The 18,411-nt window shown below is 38.6% G+C and overlaps 1 protein-coding gene across 2 annotated transcripts in view; it reads right to left on the bottom strand.

Annotated features, from left to right (window-relative positions):
• MAN1A2 (mannosidase alpha class 1A member 2) overlaps positions 1-18,411 on the bottom strand; it is a 111,553-nt gene that overhangs the window by 79,716 nt on the left and 13,426 nt on the right. For both annotated transcript variants that reach the window (XM_019730603.3, XM_088799519.1), the window contains exons 2-3: positions 12,733-12,988; positions 6,102-6,198 (exon numbers count right to left, since the gene is read on the bottom strand). In XM_019730603.3, the coding sequence (XP_019586162.3) occupies positions 6,102-6,198; positions 12,733-12,988 (353 nt within the window). The remainder of the gene's footprint in view (positions 1-6,101; positions 6,199-12,732; positions 12,989-18,411) is intronic.

The raw sequence follows: 18,411 nt of genomic DNA, 5'->3' as shown, positions 1-18,411 counted from the left end.
ATATACTGTAATAAAAGTTACGTGAATGGCTTTGGGGCCGTTATTAAGTAAAATAAGGGTGAGCTGAATATAAGCACTGTGACAGTCAATCTGATAACCAGGACAGCTAAGTGACTAATGGGGGGCAGCGTACACACACTCGAGTTGCAGTTGGAAAAATTAGTATCAGTGCTAACTTACATCTGGCAACATTTCCTTCTCCCCACTCACCAGCTCCAGGGGTGAGCCCTAACTGGGCAAAAACCAAACAAATACATCCCGTCCTCCTGGGTACAGAAAACCCAATTAGAGACAGCAAGAAACAATGGGTCTTGCAATGATTTCTAAGAAACGCAAGTGCTCTCTTCTCTACAGAAGTGGTGGCGTGGAGCTAGGAAGCTTCAAGCTGCTGCAGCCATCCTGCTGAGAAGCCAGCTTGAAGATACCAACACACAGAGAAAAACAGAGGAAAGAGATAAAGAAAAAGGCTGAGCTGCAATTTGATCTACTCCAGGACTTCACTGAACTGATTAAATTTCCTTTTTCAGGTTAGCCATTCTGAGATGGATTTTCTGTTATCTGCACATGAAGAATCCCCTGATGCCAAGGACGAGACAGAAGGCAGAGGAACACTAATTTCAGTTGCCATATAAAAGAACTGTTTAATAATCAGACTAAGAAAAAGGAACAGGATATCTTTGAAGCTGTTTTCCACAAACTCTAACACCTTCCACATAATATATAAGCACCTAATTTTGACCACTGAAAATTCTGCATGTTGCATTTTCACTTTGTCTACCATTTTACTATAATTTTCTTCTCAGAATGGATTTTTCCTGTGTGCTGATACTAATTTTTTTCTATCTTGAAGGATTTCTGAAGCAGTACAGAATAGTGGTTAGAAGCATAGATCGTGACACTAGAATGCTTGGATTCAAATCCTGGCTCCCTTGTTTACTGTGTGACCTTGGGGATGTTAGTTGACCCTAACTGTGCTTCGATTTCCTCGTGTAAAATGGGAACAATAATAAGTACGTGCCTCAGAAGGTTGCTAGTAGTAAATACGTTCAATTCACATAAATCTCTGAGCTTAGTCGCTGGCATACGCTGCTGTAACAGAATACCATGAACTAGGAGGCTTAAACAATGGAAATTTATTTTCTCGTCGTTCTGGAGACTAGAAGTGCAAGGTCAAGGCTCCAGGTTTTGGTGAAGGCTTTCCTCTTGTCCACCTTCCCACTGTGTCCTCACATGGCTTTCCCTGGTGCATGTGCAAGGGGAGAGAGAACTCTGGTGTCTCTGTCTCTGAAGACGAGGAGAGTAGGGCCCCACACTTAGGACTTCATTTAATCATAATTCCCTGCTAAAGGCTCTATCTCCAAGTACAGTAACATTGGGGTGAGAGCTGCAACATATGAATCTGTGAGGGGCACAATTCAGTCCACAGCAGCATAAACTACATAAACTCCGTTGACGTTTTTACTATTAACGTGTATATGACTATAAGACTAAAAGAAACTATAGTCTTATTCACAAACCAAATTACAGAATCTAAAGCAAATAACTGACCTCACGTCAGATTGGTAGCAAAGAAAGTAAAACTTTGTATTAGAATATATATTTCATTGCTATTCATTTGCATAATGACCCCTGTGAAATGGAGGACCACTGGGAAAAGCCTGCTTCTGTACCCAGTTAACTCAGAATGAATGGGCTCATTTGTACCATCTCCCTTTCCAACTCTAACCCCCTTTAACTTCTATGATCTCACAAATAAGTCTAAGTCTACCCAGTAAATCAAATGAAGCGCTCCTGATGACCAGCTGGCAAGAACCCACCTGACAATAATCTGAAGCTCCCAGGCCGTCATCATTTACCAACCTAACCAAACAGGGATCTACGAAGCTTACATCTGAAGAAGGCTGACAGAATTACCGAAAATTAAAACTGCCTTTCATTCTTTAAAAAAAAAAAAAAAGCTATTATTTTTAAAAAGAAAAAACATTAAGTCAAAATTTCTCCATTAGGATTTTAACAAAATTACATTCAGTTAAGAAAGTAACAGCGCTTTTGCTCACTTACAGAAAAGACTGGTATTGACTTTTAAGAAATGAAGTTTCTAAAGTTACATGAAAGCTTATTTATCTTCTAAATTTAAATTCAGCAAACAATCTTTCCTCACAAAGTTACTGCAACGATTAAATGAAGCAATTTATTTATGTACTACCTCGCCTAGGACCAGGATCTATTTGATAAATGTTAACACACTAGATGTTCTGAGAATAAGTGTTCTTAAAAAAACAAGTAGAAAATTAATATCCAACTCTTATTTTCAGTACACATTTATGCTCCAATCCTTTAAAAGGATTCATAGTTTACCACTAAGTTTACTATAAAGGGATATTTACTAGAAGAGAGGATCTAATTTTAATTAACCATTAAACATAATGGCTTTTACTTCACTAATGTCTCACACTGGCATCCACAAAGCAAGGGGAACTTTCCTATCTGTAACCTCTGCTGAGGAAATACACTTTATTTCATTAAGTGATCACCGCTAAATTAAATGTCATATCAGGAGATCTCTGGTGTCTCATTCTAATTAAAAAAAGATTTTTAATTATAATATACATTTATAAAATGTTTTTCCATTATTCCTCCATCCCAACATCTTTCAGACCCAGGAGAAATGATCTTTTCAGTTATTGTCTTTTTTACAAACAACAACCAAGCAAAAAACAAATTATAAGAGAAATCATAGCATTAGAAAAACTCTTCTATCATTTCACACTCCCAGAAAAATGCTGTTATTTAGATTACTCTGGTGGTACGTTATACTTAGTAAAGTTAACTGCGTTGCATATCACTGGTTTATGGGGTACTCTTACCCCATTAATACTTTCTTGCCTTCATCCATCAGTATCTAAGAGATATCCATCACATCAAGAAGGATTTCAATGGGGGCAGAAGTGACGACTGTAAAGAACAGCTTGATAATTCTCAAAACTTATCCTTTGTCTAAGTAAAAGCTGTTACTTAAGATAATTAAGTAAGTTAACTTACGCTTTGAAACTGAGAAGTTTAACAAGTGGACAGAACTCAAGAGAGGTGGAAAGTTAGAGAGAACTCAAGCCGAACACAGCTCATCCCCAGACCTCCTTGCGTACGCATATAGTAGTTAATTTTTCCCTTCTAACTGTGAATGTACAACATAACCCACGAAATTTACCAAACAAACCACGTTGGCCATGTTCATTTTATTTTATATACAGACATACCTCGTTTTATTGCGCTCACTTTACCGTGCTTCACAGATACTGCATTTTGTACAAAATGAAGGTTTGTAGCAACCCTGTGTCAGGCAAGTCTATTGGCATCATGTTTCCAACAGCATTTGCTCATTTCGTGTCTCTGTGTCACATTCTGGCAATTCTTTCAAATTTTTTAATTATTATTTTATCTGTTCTCGTTATCTGTGATGTTATTTTTGATGTCACTATTGTAATTGTTTCAGGGTCTCACAAACTGCACCCATGTAAGACAGAGCCCTTAACCAGTAAATGTGTGTGTTCTGACTGCTCTACTGACAGGCCAGTGCTGTCTCTCCCGCTCCTCGGCCTCCCTAGTCCTTATTGAAATGAGGCCAATTAATAACCTTACAATGGCCTCCAAGTGTTCGAGTGAAAGGAAGAGTCACATGTCTCTCATTTTAAATCAAAAGCTTAGTGAGGAAGGCATAATGAAAGCCAAGATAAGCCAAAAGCTTGACCTCTTGAGCCAGTTAGTCAAGTTGAGAATACAAAGAAAAAGTTCTTGAAGGAAATTAAAAGCACTGCGATAAAAATAAGAAAGCATTGTTTCACTGATATGAAGAAAGTTTTAGTGGTCTGGATAGATCAAACCAGCTACATTTCCCTTAAGCCAAAGCCTAATCCAGAGCAAGGCCCTAACTGTCTTCAATTCTATGAAGGCTGAGAGAGGTGAGGAAGCTGCAGAAGATAAGTTTGAAGCTACCAGAGGTCGGTTCATGAGGTTTAAGGAAAGAAACCGTCTCCACAACATACCGTGTTTCCCCAAAAATAAGAGCTAGCCAGACAATCAGCTGTAAAGCGTCTTTTGGAGCAAAAATTAATATAAGACTGACCGAGTCTTATATTAATTTTTGCTCTCATCAGTCTTACATTAATTTTTGCTCCAAAAGATGCATTAGAACTGACTGTCCGGCCAGGTCTTAATTTTGGGGAAACACGGTGGAAGTACGAGGTGAAGCACAAGTGCTGATGTAGAAGCTGCAGCAAGTTACCCAGAAGGTCCAGCTAAGATAATAACATGGCGACACTAGACAACAGATACTCAATCTGGATAAAACAGCCTCACACGGGAAGAAGATGCCGCCTGGGACTTTCACAGCTAGAGAGGAGCAGTCAATGCCGGGCTTCAAAGCTTCCAAGGCCAGGCTGACTCTCTTGGTAGGGGCTCATGCAGCTGGTAACTTTAAATTGCAGTCAGTGCACACTGATCACTCTGAAAATCCTAGGGCCCTTAAGAATTATGCTAAATCTCCTGTCTGTGCTCTATAAATGGAACAAAGCCTGGATGACAGCCATTGTTTACAACATGGTTTACCGAATGTTTTAACCCCACTGTTGAGACCTACTGCTCAGAAAAAAAAGATTCCTTTCAAAACATCACTGCTCACTGACAATGCACTTGGTGACCCAGAGCTCTGACTGAGACGCAAAACGAGATTAATGAATGTTGTCTTCAGAGCTGCTAACGCAACATCCATTCTGCAGCCCAGGGATCAGGAGTAATTTTGACTTTCAAGTCTTACTATTTAAGAACTTTCCAAAGGCCATAGCTGCATAGACAGTGATTCCTCTGATGGGTACGGGCAAAACAAACTGAAACCCTTCTGGAAAGGATTCACCGTTCTAGATGCCTTTAAGAACATTCTTGATTCATGGGAAGAGGTCAAAATATCACCATAACAGGAGTTTGGAAGAAGTTGACTCCAACCCTCATGGAGTTCAGCATTTCAGTGAAGGAAATACCTGCAGATGTGGTGGAAATAGCAAAAGAACTAGAATTGGAAATGGAGCCTGACGATGACTGAATTGCAATCTCATGACAAAACTTGAACAGATGAAGAGACGCTTTTCATGGATGAACAAAGAGAGTTCTTTTCTGAGATGGAGACGCCTCCTGGTAAAGATGCTGTGAAGATTATTAAAATGACAGCAAAGGATTTAAAATATTACATAAACTGAGTTGGTAAAGCAGAGGCAGAGTTTAAGAGGATTGACTCTAATTTTGAAAGAATTTCTACTGTGGGTAAAATGCTATAAACAACAGCATCGCATGCTACAGAGAAAATCGTTGATGAAAGGAAGAGTCAATCGATGCATCAAACTTCACCGCTGTCTAATTTTAACAACTTGCCACAGCCATCCCAACCTTCAGCATCCACCCCGATTAGTCAGCAGCCAACAACACTGAGGCAAAACCCTTCACTAGCAAAAAATTACAACTCGCTGAAGACTCAGATGATGGTTAGCAATTTTTAGCAATAAAGTAGTTTTCAATTACGTACACTGTTTTCTTAGACACAGTGCTACACACACTCAATAGACTGCATTATATAGGTAACTGTAACTTTTCTTTGCACTGGGAAACCAATAAATTCGTGTCTTGCTTTACTGCTATATTCACTTGATTTGGTGGCCTGGAATTGTACCTGCAGTATCTCCAAGACATGCTTGTACGCTGCACTACTGGCCTTCCCTTTCCTTCCCCTCGCCCTCTATAATATGTGAGTATCAGGACTGGTATTGTGTTGAGGAAAAAGAATTAGAATTACAAATAGGTACCTAACTTTCCAGTATTAAAGAAGAAAATGACTAAATGACTGAAGCATCTGTATGTAAACAGAAAATCTACCACATATCTGTGTATTCCAAAGCAACCATACCAATCTTGATTGAAACTTACAAAAAACAAAAACAAACAAACAAACAAAAAAAACCACATTGCTTCAAATTATAATTCCATAGACAGACTCAGGCTTTGGAATGCATTTAAAAAGTTAAATCCTGTTTTAAAAATGGAAAAAGTAAACTTACCAAATATATTAGTGGAGTGTCCTTTCTTTGCAATAGGTCTGAGTTCATTATGTCCCCATCCATATATCCTATAATTATCCCAAGCATGTTTCATCATCTGAGAAAGAAAAATTATAATCCATCAAGTTACATTATTCACACTGTAATTTAGGAATTCTATCACTATATCCTTACACATTCTCCTACATCTAATACATTAGTGTCTTATTCTATTAACACTTTTATCAGTGTGAAAACACACATGAAATAGTGTTTAAGCTCAGGGTCTACACAACAGAAGGAAAAACTGGGTGTCACAGACAAGTTTTTATTGGGGAGGAAGGTGTCTGCTTGGCATTCTTTCCTTTTAGGAACTGCCAGTCCTTTAGGGAACAGACCCCCTTCCCTCACTGTGATTATGACGGAGCTGTCAATCAAGGAGCTCTGATTTCACAACCAATTAACACAGCCTGGCTAGAGAACCCCTCACTCTCAGACCAAAGATCAGCAAACTCTGTCTTTAAAGTAAATACATTAGGCTTTGCAGGCCATACAGTCTCTACAGCAACTCCTTAGCTCTGCTGTTGCGGCACAAAAGCAGCCCTAGACAATGAACACATGGGCATGCCTGCTCCGTTTACATTTCATTTTTAAAGAACAGGCTGCAGGCAGAATTTGGCCCACAGGTTGGATTTCGCCCAACCCCTGACGTAGACAAAGTGAATGGATACAAGTGATTCAAGTGGGGACAATCAAGTCCTTTTATGCATATTGTTATAGACACTAGGAGACAGAGGGACTCTCATTTTGCAATTCAAGGTCTGAACAATATATAATCCTGAAGTTCATGGGGGCTAACTCTCTTCCAACATGGAGAAATTAAATAACGAAAGGAAAGAGAAAGACAAAGATACATATTATTGACAATAACATCTACAGACTTGGATTCAGCCAATCTTGAAGCCCTAGTTTAGTCACTAATAAATATTTTTATATCAATAATAAATATTTTTATATCAATTAGTTTGAACTGAGTCTCTTACAACCCAAGGAGTCTAAGGAACACAATAGCAGAGTATTTAATTATATATCAGTTGAATTATTTAATAGTAGACTGTGGAGTATCAAAAATCTATTCATTTAACAGTACACTATTTATTAAAACGTTTCTCAACTTGTTTTTCTGCAACATTACTCAGACACCAAAGCCAGGCAAAGACATTATAAGGAAACTAAAATCCAGTATATCTCAAAAAACAAAGACGTAAAATTACTTTACAAAAATCATCAATATATAAGGACACCATGACCCAGTGCAGTTTAACCCAGGAATGTGAGACTGATTTAACATTCAAAAACTAATCAATGTAATTTATCGTGTCAACAGACGAAAAGGAAAAACATCATCCAATAACCTTTATAGATGTAGACATTTGACAGAATTTAACGCCCAGTCATGATAAAAACGTTCAGTGAACCACAACTACAAGGAAAAGTCCTCAACCTGATAAAGGGCACTCTTCAAACACCTACTGCTAACAACACACTTAATGGGAACAGGCTAAACGCTTAACCCTAAAGCTGAGAACAAGGTAAGTATGTCCGTTCTCACCACTTCTTTTCAACAGTGCAAGGAGAAGAAAAAGAATTAAAGGCATACAAATCAAAAAGGAAAAAGTATCTCTATTCACAGAGGACATGACTCTATATAAAGAAAATCCTAAGCAATCTAAAAAAACAGAAATCACTAGAACTAATATATAACTTCAGTAAAATAATGGGAGACAAGTTCAGCAAACTAAAATCAAATATATTTGCATATGCTAGCAATAAAAAACAGAAATGGAAGTCTAAAAACAATTCCATTTATGATAGCATCCAAAAACACAAAATGCTTAAGAATAAATATAACAGAATGTGTATAAGACATATTTACTGAGAACTACAAAACACTGCTGAGAAAAATTAAAACCCTAAATAAGTGGAAAGATATCACATGCTCTTGGAAGACTACTGTGAAAGATGACAATTCTTCCAAATTCATCTACAGATTCAGTAAAATCCAGTAACCTTTTATTTTCGCGGAAAAGCTAATTCTAGAAAGACAAAGGACCTAGAACAGCTATGATAATTTTTCAAAAGAACAAAGCTGGAGGACTTTACTGATTTAAAACTTTACTATAAGTTAAAGGAACCAATACAGAGTCCTAATGGCATAAGGGCAGGCAGGTAGATTAATGCAACAGATGAGTCCAGAAAGAGACTCAACATCTACTGATTCTGTCAATTGATTCTGAACAGAAGTGCCAAAGTAATTCAATTGGGAAACGATAATCCTTTCAACAAATGGTGCTGAAACAACTAGAGAGCTCTATGGGGAAAACAATGAAGCACGGCTCTTACTTCACACAATAAACAAAAAAGTAACTCACAACAGATCACAGACTAAAGTGTCAAAACTAAAACTAAAACGTGTACCCACACACAGACTTGTACACAAATGTGCATAGCGACTTTATTCATAACAGCCAAAAACTGGAACAAATGTTGAACAAATATACAACAGATGACTGAAGAAAACAAATCCCGGTATATCCATACAAAATGCAATGCTGTTAAGAAAAAAAAATAACTTTATGTGCAATCTGCACAGATGAACCTCAAAACTAGTACGCAGAGCAAAAGCCCAGCAACAAAATATCACACACTTTATTATTCCATTGGATTGAAACTCTAGAAAAGACAAATCTAATCCTTAATTACTAAAAGAAAATCGGTGGCTGCCTGGGACCAGGGAATCAGGTGGACGGACCAAAGAGGGACCCAAGAAAACCATTTTGAGATGACGGACATATTCACATCTTGATAGTAACTGTTATTACACAGGTGCACACATCTGTCCAAACCCATCAAGCTGCACTGTTAAAACAGGTATATTTTATTGTATATAAATTATGTCTCAATAAAGTTGACTACTTTAAAAATCTAATAACCTGGCATATCTTCCCCTCTGATAATTCCTGAGACAATTACTTAAACTCTTTCAACTGTTTTTTTCTATTTACCACTACATTTCTCAATGTAGTTTATGGTGCTATTTCATGATTATTTTTAAATTTTAGAGATTTACTCTATTCTCCAGCAGTTAAGATAATTAGGCGCTCTTCTGCCACTACCAACCCCTCCCCACATACATTTCCCTGACTCACTCTCCCAATATAGTTGACATGTTTTTCTTATAATTATTACATTACTTTGTACCATTTTTGTTTACCCTGCTGTTAACCACTGGTGTGAGGGTTTGGGTTTTCTTAGTTTTTAATGTAACAATTGTGAATTTACTTCTGAATTATGAGTTTCACAACATGTCTCAATATCATCAAACACATGGGATCTACTGTCAGTTCCACTGCTGTCTCTGCTCCAGCCTTCCTGAAGCTCTCTATGCTCCTCCTGGAATCTGGACTTCTGTTCTCTCCATCTGAAGCACAGCTGTCATCCTACAGATTCCCTTACTCACAATCCCAAGACTCCCCTTCCTTTTTCTCTCTAGGGACAGATACCTTGTTTCCAAAATCCCTTCTTTTCCTATTTTTGTGCTGAAGCATATTTTCCAGGAGTAACCTGAGAAGATGCCTAAAAATAGCTTTACCTTCAGATTTCATTATTTGACTGGATATATAATGCTAAGCGTTTGCTCCACTTCCAGTTTCCAATATTATTGTTGAGCCATTATATACAATCCCAATCTTTTGGTTGGAACCTTTTTTCTTCTCTGTAAACTTTTAGGATCTGGTTTTGTTTGTCTGCTTGATTGTGTTTGTCTGTCTGAAGATCTGTTTCTTATGCCTATTTTTCTAAAATTTCAGGAGCCTTTCTTTTGCTCATTCTGTTGGATTCCCGGCAGATCCTTTCAATCTGGCAACTCAGACCCTTTAAGTTTTATCCAATTTTCTTTGAATTGTTTCTTTGACTTCTTCGCCATCTATTTTCTCTGTTCTCTTCTAAAATACCTATCTGATCATTTCTTAGATGTTCTGGATATTATGATTTTATTTGTTTTATTTTGTAAACGCTCCTTTTTATAACTTGTGTTCTCATTTTATGAATTCAATTTTTTTGTCACTCTAATGATGTGAATTCTTTTCTGACATATTTTTTTCTGCTCCCTGTATTGTTTCTGTATCCTCTGAATTCCTTTCTTCCACCTGTTTTGTTCTCTCACGTGAAAAACTTTCCTTAAATGTCTGGTGATCTTTGGTTTACTATTCATATAAGAGTGAAGCGCTGGGGACAATCAAAGGCGGTCAGTGAATGAGCAAGGCTTTTTGATTGAGCCTCATCTTAGGGACATGAGGTGAAACCCAGGGGTGTTTCGCTGAGGAACAGTAGGTCTTTTCTCTTGGGCCCGTCTCCCCAGAGAGAAGGCCTCCATTCTCCAGCTTATTGAATATAAACCTGGCTGCCAGAATTCTGAGAACTAGGCAGGGAAAAGTGGTCTCAATATCCGGAACTCATTTTTCACTTAATTTTCTCTACTCCTCCTCCCTCATTTTTTAGACCTCTGCACTTTTCCCTTAGCCACACCTGTGGCATTCTCAAAATTCCCATCTTCTCTAATCCATCCCTCCAGAAGGTTAACTTTGGTCTTCTGTTGGGAAAGGGAAGACGGTAGCTAGGATGCACTGGCATGAGAACTGGGGAACTAGTGGTTAAGAGCTCCTTTTAAAACTTCCAAATAATCCTTTCCCAGCTCTATTTTACACCCCTGCCTTCAGAGGCAAATGCTGTCTAATTCTTGAAATGGTTTCTAACGCCTGAAACTTTCAGGTATTCTGCAGTTCACAACACATTACGGCTAGTTAGCTTCTTCCCCCGCAAGCTTAGATTTCAACTTTCTCTGCTCGCTACATCAGTAGCCATAATGGGTACAGGCGCATACACAGGGGTCTTTCACGTGTTTTGTGTTGATTTATAAGAACGTCGGATACTATGGATTACTTCAGCAGGTCTGGGTTATTCAAACCCTGCGCATCCCAAAGAAAGGTCTGGGCTGTGCTGAACTCCTGGAAAATAACCTCTAAACCTTTATTACCCTGCCTGTTAACAGTATCTTTGTTTACTTGAGGCCTTGGGCCAGGTCCGATAGTTTATGCTAACAATATGATTTATGGCCTCGGGCCACATATCAGCCTGACCTCTGGAGGGGCTGGAGAACTACGCTCCCCCAAACCTACACAACAAACCCCGGACAGCAAGGCACGGCTGAACTTCCCTGGTTGGCAAGGCTTCCTGCACCCTGACTGCCATGCGTCATTGTTGGGAGAATCAAGCACTGCCCGCGTCCCTCAGCTGGGAGAGGACAACTAGACGGCCGCACCTTGTCTCTCCTGCACTCTGTCCTATGCACCTGCTCTATTACTGATTTTAATCGGCAGCTTTCGCTGTAATAAACTGAAAGCACGAGTACAACAGCTTTGCTGAGTTCTGTGAGTACTTCTAGAAAATCACTGAGCCTTTGTGTCCCCCAAACATACACGGTTATCTATCTGAATTATTATGTACATGAGCAAGTATTTCAGTAAATTCGAATGACATCTGAAAAAACCAGGTCAGGCATCTGAAAAAAAAAAAAAAGGTCTACTGATGTCTCTCCAACACTATCCAAAAAAAGTGCCTTAAGCAGTCTGTGCATAAAACAATCATCAGAGATGAGGTAAAATCAGAGTACAGCTCTACTTTGATTCCATCAAGGTCAAAGTCTTACAATAATCCATAAGGCCAAGTTTCAAGTACATGCTAAATCTTTCATATTCATTATTAGAATATATGCATATAGATTTTGACTCTTTGAACTAAACTCATTGTCTGATTTTATGATACACAACGCCTGTGAAATACTGCTGATGCTACTACATCCTGCCGAAATCTTCTTCACAGGCAGTGTAAATGCAAACTCCACCTGGAATTAGCAGGAGTTCTAATTAACAAAGTTCAACTGAAATATTCACTAGACTTTTCCCTCCCCTCTGGTATTCTCTTTACCTCCACGTAATTCCTAGAATAAATCAAAAGACTTCTGTGACTAAACAAATTTGAAGAATTCTGAGAACGATTCCTCCGCATTCCTCAACCCACTGGGACTCTCTGGAAGGAATGTGTTCTTAATCTGCTGTGCAGTTACGGGATTTCATGACATCTGCCTGAAAAGATGGCAGATATAATGCTAACTCTTCAAAAGCATGTTTATGAGGAGATGCATTTTATCTAACAGAGGCCCTTAGAACTAAACACTTAAGAAATTTCTATTCAGTGATAAATTATGTATGGATCTAGTCTACATTATTTATGAAATGCTGAATATCAAAAGATCTCTGTACGCAGGGGTGAGTGATGTAACCATCCAAACAACATTATATCAGAATTTTAAGTGTCCAATAATTATATTATGATCCATACTAAGAAAGGGACAGAGCTCTAGCCCTCACTGCCAACTTGGAAACTGAACTACAACTATGACCCAGAAACAAACAAGATCAAAGCGTAACACCTTAGATGTGTGTGTGTGTGTGTGTGTGTGTGTGTGTGTGTGTGTGTCGCCAGTCAAATATATATCCATAACCACTCCGTATCATAAATCTCAGCTCATTACCTCTTTAATTTTTTCCCTTTTCTTTCTTATGTCATTGTCTTCTGGATCGCCACCATTTATTCCTACAAGGTTTGGTATAGGGACTGGTGGCAGCGGCTTTTTCTCTTTTGTCTTCATTTCTTGGACGACCTTAATTTTCTCTGTCTGAATTTCTGCTCGGATTTCCTCTCTCGACTTTTTTAATTTTTCTTTTGCTTCTTCCAGGGCCTTCTCGTGATCAGCTCGAATTTTATTTCTCAAGCGTTCCTCTTCTTCCCTTAAGAAGAGGAGAAAAAAAGACTGGTTAGAATGACCCTTCAGAACTTCCACCTTTAAACATAAAACTTAAAGTTTCCTCCCCCAAGCCCTGAGAGTTGTTTCCTACTCCTGCCTTTAAAAGGTAGGAATGATTAGTGAGAGACTCAGATCTGCCCCAAGAACAGGATAAATGTAACTTGCTATGAGCCCTGGATGCTGAAGCACAAACACTTCCCACAGTGGAGGAAGAGAGACCCTAGGAAGAAAGTTACAATTTCAGGGTCAATGAAAACAGAGAAAACAGCAGTCAGTCACTTATCAGGAGACACATGAAAAAAGGTGGTGGGGAGGGGGACGGAAGGAAGGAAGGGAGACACACAGTGAAAAACTAGATGGGAGAGAGAAAATAAAGAAACAGAATTAAGAATTAAGTATCAAGATGGACAAACATGTAAACATAAGGTCAAGGAAAGAGATAAGCAGAAAAAATAAGAGAACAGGGCATTTCTCGTTTGTTGTATAGTAAGTAGTACATCATATGCTTGTAAACCGTTTGCGTTTTGGAAACACCATAGATCTTATAGCACAATGGTTCCCAACTGATGAGGGAGTGATTGCTTAAAACTCTCTTGCGCCCTTGTTAAAAATACAGATTCCAGTTCGGCAGGTCTGTGTGACACCCATGAATTTACGTTAAGCTCCCTGATGGTTTGGGTGTGGACACACGTTTGGAAACCACTACTGCGGTGGACATCTACTGGGTTTCCCCCCAGCATGACTTCGAGAGCTCCATCTTCTCTCCACCTCCACCCCCAAGCCACGTGAATGAATACAGGAGCGGAGTTACTATTTTCCAAATCACCAATGATGACTATTCCAACGGTAAACATTTCACCCAACAGTCACCTTCCACACACCCCTGGCCCTTGAATAGACAAATGACAACAAAACTAATAATTGCTATGGCTTCGATGTCTGAGGCACGGGCTTAGTCAGTTACTTAGATTATCTTACTTAATTCTCACACCAATTTATGAGGTACCCTCTAGTAAACACTGTTTTCTATCGTATTATGAAACAGGAAGGCACCAAGAGAAAAACTAAGTAATCTGTTCAGGGTCACAGAGCTAGGAAGTAGAGAGCCTAAGTACAAACACATGCGTTTTGACGTCTTAAACACTATGCAAATACTGCCTTTCACAAAAGACAGAAGTTTTACTTAAGAGTTTCTCTTACTATAGAGATACTAACACCTGTCTCTCAATATCTTTTCCCCCTCCTCCTTAATCCCCCATCCCCTCCCTCGCCCCACCCCAGGCCACGTAAGGACACAGCAAGAAGGCAGCCGCCTGCAAGCCAGGAAGAGCCTTCACCAGAAACTGAACCCTGCCAGACCTTGATCTTGGGCTTTCCAGCTTCTAATACTGTGAGAAATAAATTTCTGTTATTTAAGACACCCAGTCTATGTATTCTGATATTTTGTTATCGCAGTCCAAACAGACTCAGACAGCCCCCTAGCCTCAGCTCCAAGCCCTGAAGTCCACACACTATTGAGGACACAAAAGTTTTTAATTTTAATGAAGTCCAACTTATCTATTTTTTCTGAGTTTTAATAAAGTGCAATTTATCTATTTTCTTCTGTTTCCTATCTTTTGGTGCCATATCCAAGAAATCATTGCCAAATCCAATGTCATGATGATTTTCCCCTAAGTTTTCTTCTAAGAGTTTCATCGTTGAAGCTCTTACATTGGGTCTTTGATCCATTTTGAGTTAGTTTTTGTATATGATGTTGGATGTAAATTTTAAATTTCAGGAGAGCTTGAAAAGGAATCTACTCCCTTGAACTAAGGAAAGGGACCAGAAGCAAAACAAGAAAGTGAGAAATAATGCTCCAGCTATAGAGTGTAGACAGTGAAGCAGAGGCGGCCAGAAATAATTTGGAGTCCTTCTTTAAGGCGATCCTCATAAGCTAATGCTTCTCAGATGCACCACGGGCATTTCAGGCATTTCTCTTCTTTGTTGTACAGAACACCAGGGCACTGTTGAGTGGCTGAATTCCTGGCCTCCATTTACTAACTGTCTATAGTGTCACCCTTCCCTTCACTGTGACGATCAAAAAATGCCCCCATGTTTCCAAGATCCCTTTACGGGGAGCTATAGTGGCCCCTATTTTAAACCACTGCACAGAAAGTGCTGAAAGGGTAGAGTCCATCTAGGAAGACTGTTTATATCTACATTTCTAAATAGCACAGCACAAGTAAGAACTTCATCTCCAATTATAATACAAGCCACTATAGTAAAACGTAGAGTTCTTTTCCATTTACTTTGTATTTCTTAAGATGTTAATAAGTGATCCCCTATCAAAATTCCGGAAGTCGCGGGTATATTGGTAGCAGAACCCCTTCTCTTCCTACAGAAGCCAAAGGTTCAAGGTACCTTATCTTTCTATCCTGTGAGAGCAAGGCAAGGCCCTGTGACCTACGGCTCAGGCAATCGGATGATCTGGCTGCAACTACACATCTGAAGGAAGTGACATACAGAAACAAGGATTCGATGTTAGAAATCACTCAGAAAGCGAGGGATCCAGAGTTCAGAGGCAGCAGAGCCATAACCAAATGCTCAGTGACCAACAGCACAGACCACAACAGTCCACTAATTGTCCCTTAACCTTCACTCCGGTTCTGTACACCTGCCTTCCTTTAATGCCTGACTATTGTCTAAACCTACTTCTCCAGGCTTTATGCTAATTCTCTGAAAGTGAACCAAGATCCTCCCAATAAACACCTATTTTACATGCATTACAGTTGATTTCTACTATTTGTATCCAAGATGCCTCTCCGACAAGCCTTTTTAATGCAAATAGAAGAGGTATTCTGGGACTATGACCTAAGCACATGTCTTTGATTCACTCCCTCTCAATTGCCTCTAAGGCAATTCAACCAATACAGAACGGACACTTCTGACCGGCCAACACCACTGAAAAATAGAGGAGTCCCACCTACGTGCTCAAAACTCCAAGTTATCCTGAATATGGTATGAATAAGAACAAGATGGAATACAGGAAGGCAGTCAACCAGCCCATAATTACAATTAATGCGCATACAGAAAGTAGTTTCAGGAATCTGGGAAGAGACCTGGGACCCAGCAAGGCACTAGCCTGCATAGGCTGCTCTTCTGCAAAGCTCTTCACATGCCTGAGCTGAGAACTGCTGTAACTTCCAGCACAGGTAAGGGCCTGCCTCAATCACTATTGGAAAGAAGTCCTTCTAATCATCTACACATTTCAAAACCATCACCTAAAGGAGACTGAAAGGTCTCCAGAGAAAAGGCTCATCCCGACAGGCATCTACTTTGCCTGATGTGGGATGCTAGCTATGAACAGGTTGTTCAGAGACTACTCCACCGATCGCTCATCTAGACGTAACTAAAGTCCATATACTAATAGCAAGGAACACCAGTGAGTAAACCAAACTCCTCAACTACAAATCCACTCTTCTCTAATCTGCTCCATGATTCTGGAACTTAGTCTCTGCAAATTACCTCTCTCTCTATTGTCAGCTGGTTTCCTATTAGGTTCAACCAATAGGGAGTACTAAAGGGAGACCAGAAAGCAGAAGAATGGGATCTTGATGACCTAATTCTAAAATAGTTATGGAAGTGAATTTATCAAGAAGACATAGCAATTAAAAACGCATACACCAAACAACATAACTCCAAAATATATGAAGCATTGATAAGACTGAATGGCGAAACAGACAATTTTACAGTAACAGTTGGAGATTTCAATATCCCACTTTCACTAATGGCTAAACAGCTAGACAGAAGATTAATATGGAAAGAGATCTGAATACTATAAACCCACTCAACCTAACAAACATATATAGGACACTACCCAGCAACAGTAGAGTCCACATTTTTCTCAACTGCACATAGAACATTCTCCAAAATAGACCATATGTTAAATTCTCAATAAATGTAAAAAGATTAAATCATACAAAGTATCTTCACTGACCACAATGAAGTTAGAAATCAATAACAAAAGGAAAAATTAAAATTAAAAATATGTATAAAGTAAACAACATATTCGTAAACACCAACAGGTCTAAAAAGAAATCACATGGCAAATTAGGAAATATGACACAAGTAAGAACAAAAATACAACATTCCAAAAGTATTGGGGTACAACAAAAGCAGTCCTCAGAGGGAAATTCATAGCAGTAAATGCCTACATTTAAAGATCTCAAATTAACAATGTAACTTTAAAACTTAAGGAACTGGAAAAAGAAGAGTAAACTAATCCCAAAGATAGTAGACAGTAAAAAATAATAAAGATTATAGTAGCGATAAAATAGAAAATAGAAAACCTAGAGAAAAATCAACAAAACTGAAAGTTCTTTGAAAAGATCGACAAATTTGACAAACCTTTAGCAAAATGACAAAGAAAAAACAAACAGATGATGCAAATAACTAAAGTCAGAAATAAGAATGAGGACATTACTACTGACATTACAGAAATAAAGAAGATTAAAAGATAATGCTATGAACAATTGTACAACAAATTCGACAACCTAGATGAACTGGACACATTGCAAGAAAACACACGAACTACAAAAACCAACTCAAGAAGAAACAGAAAATCTGAATAGACCTGCAACGGCTAAGAAGCTTGAATCAAAAATCAAAAGCCTGCTGACAAAGAAAAGCCCAGGACCAGATGGTTTCACGGGTGATTTCCACCACACTTAAAGAATTACCACCAATCCTTCTCAAACTTTTCCAAAAAACAGAAGAGGAGGGAACACTTCTTAACTCATTCTATGAAGTGTTATCCTGATATCAAAGTCAGACAAAGACACCACAAGAAAACTACAGACCAATATCTTTCACAAATATAGATGCAAAAATCCTCAACAAAATATTACTGAGCCAAACAGCATAATAAAACGATTACACACCATGATCAAGTGGACTTTACCCCAGAAATACAAAGGTGGTGCAACATAAGTAAATCAATCAATGTAATATACCACATTAAGTAGAACAAAGGGAGTAAAATATATAACATCTCAACCAATGCAAAAAAAAACACCAAAGCATTTGACAAAATACAGCACCCTTTCATGATAAACATACTCAGCAAACTAGGAACAGAAAAGAATGTTCTCAATATGATAAAGGGAATTTATGAAAAACCCACGGCTAACATCATACTCAAAGGTAAAAGATTGAAAGGTAAAGATCAGCATAAGGCAAAGATACCCGCTTTCACTACTGCTATTCAACACTGTACTGTAAGTTCTTGCCAGAGCAATTAGGCAAGAAATTAAAAACATCCAAATTGGAAAGAGAGATGTAAAACTATCTCTATTCACAGATTACATTACCCTATATATACAGAAAATTCCAAACAATCCACAAAATGACCACTAAAGCCAATAAACG

The sequence above is a fragment of the Rhinolophus sinicus genome, chromosome 7 (genome assembly GCF_057876585.1).
Source record: "Rhinolophus sinicus isolate RSI-liver-muscle chromosome 7, RSI-T2T, whole genome shotgun sequence".
Taxonomy (NCBI): Eukaryota; Metazoa; Chordata; class Mammalia; order Chiroptera; family Rhinolophidae; genus Rhinolophus; species Rhinolophus sinicus.
The sequence above is the reverse complement of the archived record's forward strand: the minus strand, read 5'-3'. Positions and strand labels throughout refer to the sequence as shown.